Here is a 7442-nt window from a genome sequence, read left to right on the forward strand (position 1 = left end):
AAAAAAAAAAAAAAAAAAAAATTAAAAATCTTTGTAGTAATTCAGTGTTATTAGTGGAAGCAAATCTTTAGAGGAGAATATAGCTTGAGAAATGCTTGAAGATCTTTGTTTCATTGCATTCTGTTCTGGTTTGTCATCTTAAACACATTTATAAACAAATACTTATGCAGTAGTGTTGCCAGCATCAGTGAGGAGTGCAAGATGGAAACAATTAATAGAGTATACTTCCGCAATAATTCCTCTAAACGTGCTAACTTCTGACAATTTTTATTGCCTAGGTTGTTAATGTCTTAAGAACTTTGCTGGCCAATCTGGATGAAGTTAAGAAGGAGAGAGAACAACTGGAAAATGATCTGAAATCTGTAAATTTTGACATGACAAGCAAATTCCTGACTGCACTTGCGCAGGATGGTGCTATAAATGAGGAGGCTATCTCTGTGGCTGAGTTGGACAGAATTTATGGAAGTTACACACAGAAAGTGCAAGAGTCCCTAAAAAAGCAGGAAGAACTTCTCAAAAACATTCAGGTACAACACCTTGTATGTCTGTCGTCTTCTTAAAGTAAGGAGCAATGATTCCCTACCTCTTCAGTGCTTTAGAAACCTTCCTGTGCTTTCTACTCTGTTTTGCTTGTTACTCTGTCATAGGCCAGTTGATACTCCTTTACTCCTCTGATCACTGAAAATACAGGGGTGGGTTTTTTTTGTGTTCATTGGAAAGAAATGTGAACTTTCAGCAGAGTCTCCCAGTGCTCCAGTGTAAATTCTCTTGGACCTTTTCTTGGCCCAATTTGTGCAGATGGCTTTGCCCTTGAAAGAAGCTTAACTGGTATGTTAAGAAGTTTTTGGTTTTGTTTTGGTTTTTCCCCTCATCCCATCTTAATACGTCTTTCTGGGATAACAGGAGACCTGTCCTTACTGTCTACTAGAAGACATTTTGGATCTCTGAAGTATGTTTTGGTTTATTCCTAATTGCTATTTACAATCTGCTTGACTTCCAGCAAAGCTCATAAAAGTAAAAAGTAATGAGAATTTCCCAAAGTTGATTTATAGATTCAGCCTTAATTTCTCAGTAACACTAGACAGGTACCTGAAACGTCTGGCAAAAGAGGAAGTCTTAGTGCTTGGACAAGTGATGATAGTGGCTTGAGTAATGATGGGGCCTATCTGTGCACAAGATTACTTGCAACTTCTGACTGCAGCTTGCATTTGCAAGAATAGGATACTTCTCCAAAAGGGGAAAAAACTGTTCCTAAATGACCGTATGGCCCATGTTTATCAAAGATTTTGTATTCAGATATCTTTTAACATATATACTTTTAAAATCTTGATGGGTGTTACTTTGATGTTTGAATGTCCTGGAGTGCAAGTTTGGCTGCTTCTGGCAGCTGAAGTAGTCTTTTTAAGTTTGTTTGTTTGTTTATTTTCCCAAAAGAAAGGAGATGTAGGTGATCCTTTTGTCAGTTTTCCACTTCCCTGTCCTTTTAATAGGTTGCCAATGTCAACCAAATTTGAGGTAGTGCTTCTTAAAAATACCAACTTTCAGTATGATTTTATGAATGTCAATGGAGGGTAGTACAGGAGGGAGCCTAATTAGTATAGCCTCTGAAAGAGAGTCTGTGGTATGAACTTGAGAATTAGCTGAAGGCAGCCCACAACAGAACAGGTAATTAGCTGATACCTGCTGCCAGTGAGTTAATACATGTATAGTTCTGAAATAGCCACTGCACTTGGCAGATAGCAAGTATTGGGAAGTACAGTGTGTGGCTGGAAGGTGAGGAAAGGCAGGTATTAGGAAAAGGGCGTAGAAGCAATGAGTAAGAGGAAAAAAAACCCAAAAGATAGATAATCTTACATGGAACTAGGTTGCATTATTTTCACTGCTTATTTTTTCCCTTCTTTTAAGAATGCACATCAGGATTTTTCAAAGATGAAACAATCAAACAATGAATCTAATTTAAGAGAAGAAGTCTTGAAGAACTTAGCTGTAGCAAATGACAACTTCGTGGAACTTGTAGCCAACTTAAAAGAAGGCACAAAGGTATGGTAACGCTTAAGGGATTGGAAGAACATTTCTTTACACAATGAGACGAGAATCAAATCATAACAAACTTTGCAGACATGCTAGATGAGAGGTACGTTTTTGAGGTTTTTACTACTGAAGTGAGGACAGTGAGTTGCTTGAATTTTGATTGTTTAGACAGCTGTGTGTCCTGGTTTTGGACAATTAAAAATTAACTCTATCCCAGCCGAAACCAGGACACTGAAATACTTCTTTGTTCCTGTCTGAAAAGTAAGCTTTTCTGAGCATTGCTTTATATTAAAATAGGAAAAGGTGTTAATTACAGGTGAGTAACTGATGCTGAAGTACCCAGATGAGTCATCTGAAGAATTCTTTCATCTGTTCTCCCATGGTATTTAATCACCTTATCAAATTTGTGTTTTATATACTGCTACTGCATACATGAGAGATGAGGAGGGCTTTATTTAGCTTGCTTTTTTTGATCTGGGCTTCTGGAAGGTGTCTTACTGCTTCTGTATTAAGTACTTCTTCCTGGTTTATTGTTAGCTTACTAGAGGAAAAAAGAAAATAAAACTCTGAAATGTCTATATAAATGAAATGCATGGAACTGACTGACGGCAATAAAATTAAAAAAAGAAAAAATTATTCTTTAAAAATAAATAGATAATCACCAGAAGTGATCTAGTTTTGTTCTGGTTTTAATACATTTTCTAGTTGTCTTAAACTATTTTAATATTTATACACACACATATTAAAACAAATAAAAATTGTATGATATTACAGGGATGGACAACAGCTGACTAATTTGTTTTTGAAAAGCAGAATAAAATGCACTAGCAAACTTTACTGGAATGGCAGGTTCTGGGCACTGTAATAATGTAACGCCTATAACTGGATCAATATGTAGAAATATGCTAGCATGGAGTCTGAAAGTATTGATTGAGCATGGGGTTTGTTTTTTTTTTTCCTTCACTAGTTTTACAATGAGCTGACGGAAATCCTGCTGAAATTCCAAAACAAATGCAGTGACATTGTCTTTGCTCGCAAGACTGAAAGAGATGAACTGCTCAAGTAAGATTTCAATATCTTGTTTAAGTGTTGTAGAAATGGTTAAGTATTTATCAGAAATTAATCTCTGGGGACATGTTTATTATGGTACTTGATGAACTGAGAAAGGGAGAATAGGTATGTTAAGACGATCACCTCTTCTTTGCCATAATGCTAACCCCATTCTACCCTCCCCTGAAAAAAGAGGAAAGTGATAGGAGAAATAAATATGAAAATCTACTGTTCCTCTATACGGTTCAGCATGAATCTGTTTCATCTTACAATGATTTCTCTCTCAGTTCTTTTTGGCATGTGTCTGTTAATCGTTTTATTTTATTCTTTCCTTTGACGAACTTCTGATTTCTGCACCTTGCTTCTGCTGTCATTTTGGTTTGAAAAATTAGATAAATGCTTCAGCATATGACTGCCTTCCATGTGCCCAGTGTGGTAGGGGGAAAACGTTGGTATTCCACCTCTGCTCCGTAGTCTGATCTAATCTGATATTTTATCATTGTTTAGATATGTGGGTTGCCTGCACTGCTGGGGAGAGAAGTAGATTTTGTCCTTTATGGGAAGGAAAGTGTCTGATGTTGCCATTGTCCCCCACATGTGATCAGGCTAGTATAGTATGCTTCAGCTGTGATTTTTAGGCTCTCCTCTTAAAAGGAAAGCATAACTGAAAAGATTTGCCTTTTAATTGTTATTCTTTAGCAAAGCACGTAGCCTTTTATAAAAAGGGCTAGTTGTTACTTAAGTTCAGTTGGTGAAACTGCAGTTGTTCTGTGCACGTACCATGTTGTGAATGGGATGCTCAGCCCTCAGATTTTACCTTGCCTAACTTAATCCTTTGTAGAACTGTTCTTTTTCAGTTGGGCATTGTGCTTGTAAATTAATTCTTAGCAACTATATGCAACCCCTTCCCACCTCTCTTCCACTTGCTACGTTCATGCAATTTGGAAGCTGTAGGCTGCCTAACCAAGGCTTAGGTCTGAATCTCTCACATATCTAATATGTTAACATTCTGTGTTAAAGCTGTAGGTTTAACGTTGATAAAACATTCAGCTGAATCTTGCCATGATATATTTTACTGCCTCATGTTAACTGTTCACTGACATGAAACTGTCAAGGTTTGGGGCAATGATCAGATTTGGGATATTTGTAGTATATGTCTACAAAATGTATTTCTCAGTGTGCCCAACCCACAGTTTGAGCGAATAAAATGTTTTGCCCCTTCCCCCTGCCCCCCCAACTACAATAAAAATATTGACTGGGGGCTGCGTCTTCACTGAGTGGAAATAAATTTGTTAAATGGTTTCTTATTTAGAACTAGAAATATTTTTTTGTTCCCACATAATGATTGCCCATTGGAGGATCAGTTTTAATAGTGTTTTAAGCTTCACGTTTAATGTGTTTGGTCATGTTGTGGTCAAAATATACTTCACTCTGACTGGTACTACTGTTCTGTAAGCCATTGGTCTTTGCAATGTAATTTTAAGAAGAAAATTGTTACTTCCATCCCTTATGTCATCTTCTAAGATGTTAAGTTTTGGTTTTGTTAGTTTCGGTATAATACAGTCTTGAATTGTTACTCCACTATCTGCAACAAGCAGTTTGAGATACACATATGCATATGTAACAGCATCAGGACAGTATTTCCAGCTTTTTCTCCATCATTCCTTTTTACTGCAGGGGTAACCGCGAGGACAGTTTTCTTGGAGTTTTTGTTTCAGTCCTTGTTTCTTCTACCAAGTTTCTACAAAAGTTGCCAGTTTTGTTCTCCTTTGCAGCTCACCTTTGCATGCCTGTAACTTGTTGCTAACTAGACTGTATACCTTTGTAGCTCACCTTTGCATGCCTGTAACTTGTTGCTAACTAGACTGTATACCTTTGTCAGTCTCCTGTCTTCTGTTTCAGAATGCCAGCTATCAAGTTCTAGCTGTTACCTCTTGCTCACCTATCATTTTTACGCAAAATTGTCTGAAATTTTAAATGCTTCCTAAAGTCTCCCTGAAGAATCTGCCCAATCTCAAATATTGAGTCTTTGCATTGAGAAATGCACTACATTACTCTGAATATGTAACTTAGAACTGCTTTCTTGGAGTTTTCATGACAAGCTGACTGTAAAATTATGCTGTTTAATGGTAGCATGTAGTACAACATGACATCGAAGCCTCCTTGTATCTTACCAAAGTAAGATACGAAAGTATCTTTCCAACAGTCATTCCAACAGTAGAGGTAACAGAATAGAGAACTTGAAAGCTCATGTGTTGAGCCATTCAGATTTTTGCCAGGGTTTTTTTTGATAGTTATGCTTACCCAGATATAAATGATATTGCAGACTATCTAGCAGACTCTTCTGTTGGTTTTTTTTTTTTTACCAGTTCTGTTAGATGTATGGTATTTGCATGCAATATTAATTCATTTAGGACAATCTACAAGCAATACGACATTGCTTTTCTTCTGTATTTAAGCATCCCTTTACATGTCAAAATTACTGAAATTTACTTTTATCCTTTTCCATAGCCTTGAGGTTTCCTTAAGTTCTCAGGAAAGCTTTCAAGTAGCTAAATGTTCTGACTATTCTATGATTTCTGATCCCAAAGCTTTTGGCTAATTCAGCGATCTATACCCAGTATGGAGCTGGCACATAAAGACATTATTAGAAAATAAATATAACAATTGATCAGAGGATTGGCTAGAGGATTGTTTCTGTGGAAGTGATTTGGATTCCAGATTTAGTTTGAGCTAGCTCAATGATCATGCTTTAAATTCTAGATTTGCTCTGTTGCATCTTTTTAGCTTAGCTTGCTGAAGTGTGTAACAAACAATTCTTAAGTGAAGCTGTGTGTTTGCTTGTTTTTAACAGAGATTTGCAGCAAAGCATTGCTAGGGAACCCAGCGCCCCCTCTATTCCTCTGCCTGCATATCAGACCACATCAGCTGGAGGAAGTAAGCCTGCTGCATCATCAACTCCTACTCCAGCACCCAGAACCATGGTGGTAAATATATGCTACGGATAGTGGGTTCAAAATAGAAGGTCCATGCTTTGGAACTCCAAACTGATCTGTAATTTGTGTATACCACTCCTTAATGTATTGGTGTATTTGGAAATGTGTTGAAGTGAAATAGAGGGCAGTCTCTAAAGACTTTGCAGAGAGGTGTGTTATGTACTATTGGTGACCAAAATTTGTAGATTTGAAGTTGAAAGCTTATTGCTTTTTAGATGCTTCGCATTATTATCTGTATAGAGTAAATATAGAATGTCTGTTTAAAAATAAAAATCAACCAATCATGTAACCACAGCTTTTGATTCCAAGACTTCCAGAAAGAAGCTCCAGCTTATTTCACTTTCTCTTGTTAGGGGACTAAACCACAGCCACCAGCACGGCCACCACCACCAGTGATTTCTGCAGCAAGCAGTTCCTCTTCTGCATCAGCACCCTCTGGAACAGCTGCAGCTGCTGCTCCTGCTCCTACTCCAGGAGCCAGTGCACCTGCAGCAGGCACTGCACCTTCGCAGGCACAGGGACCTCCTTACCCAACTTACCCAGGTTACCCAGGGTAAGCTATGAGAGTACTTAAGCTGTTCTTCGTTATCCCATTATCTAGAAGCACTTGTTTGTTGTGTGTGACATTTTTAAATGTGTTACTGTTATAATTGAAGATGTGTTTAGTGTTTGAGGCAAGATTTTTTTTAGTTTTAATCATGTAATTCTTGTTGGAATCATTTGCTAGTACCATTTGTGGCGAGTTCATATTAGGTTTTTGTAGTTTGGCTTTTTTAAAGAAGGGAGATAGGACTGCAGTTCCTTAACTGTGGTATATAGAATATTGCCAGCCCTTGCATAATCAGTTAGTGGTGTTTATCTCAAAAGTGTTGGCATATCTCATTTTTCAAATCTTGGTATCTTGCTAAAGATGATGAAAAATACAGAAAAAATTCCAGTTGAGTAGTGCATCAGCTTTCTTCTGATCCTTTTTACCATCTTTCTGGAGTCATGTCATGGTTTAACCTCAGCTGGCAACTAAGCACCACACAGCTGCTTGCTCACTCCCCCCACCCCCCCAGTGGGATGGGGGAGAGAATCGGAAGAGCAAAAGTGAGAAAACTCGTGGGTTGAGATAAGAACAGTTTAATAATTGAAATAAAATTAAGTAAAATAGTAATAATAATATACAAAGCAAGTGATGCATGATGCAATTGCTCACCACCTGCTGACGGATGCCCAGCCAGTCCCCGAGCAGCGTCTCCCTGGCCAGCTTTCCTCTAGTTTATATGCTGAGCATGATGTCACATGGTATGGAATGTCCCTTTGGCCAGTTTGGGTCAGCTGTCCTGGCTGTGCCCCCTCCCAGCTTCTTGTGCACCTCCA

At 37.9% G+C, this 7442-nt stretch overlaps 1 protein-coding gene across 1 annotated transcript in view; it reads left to right on the forward strand.

Annotated features, from left to right (window-relative positions):
• Positions 1-7442, forward strand: part of PDCD6IP (programmed cell death 6 interacting protein) — a 56261-nt gene that overhangs the window by 39663 nt on the left and 9156 nt on the right. The window contains exons 15-19 of the mRNA XM_009272434.2: positions 279-527; positions 1906-2040; positions 2999-3093; positions 5936-6068; positions 6431-6630. Coding sequence (XP_009270709.1) covers positions 279-527; positions 1906-2040; positions 2999-3093; positions 5936-6068; positions 6431-6630 — 812 coding nt within the window. The remainder of the gene's footprint in view (positions 1-278; positions 528-1905; positions 2041-2998; positions 3094-5935; positions 6069-6430; positions 6631-7442) is intronic.

Source organism: Aptenodytes forsteri, unplaced genomic scaffold (genome assembly GCF_000699145.1).
Source record: "Aptenodytes forsteri isolate BGI_AS27 unplaced genomic scaffold, ASM69914v1 Scaffold398, whole genome shotgun sequence".
NCBI classification, from domain to species: domain Eukaryota; kingdom Metazoa; phylum Chordata; class Aves; order Sphenisciformes; family Spheniscidae; genus Aptenodytes; species Aptenodytes forsteri.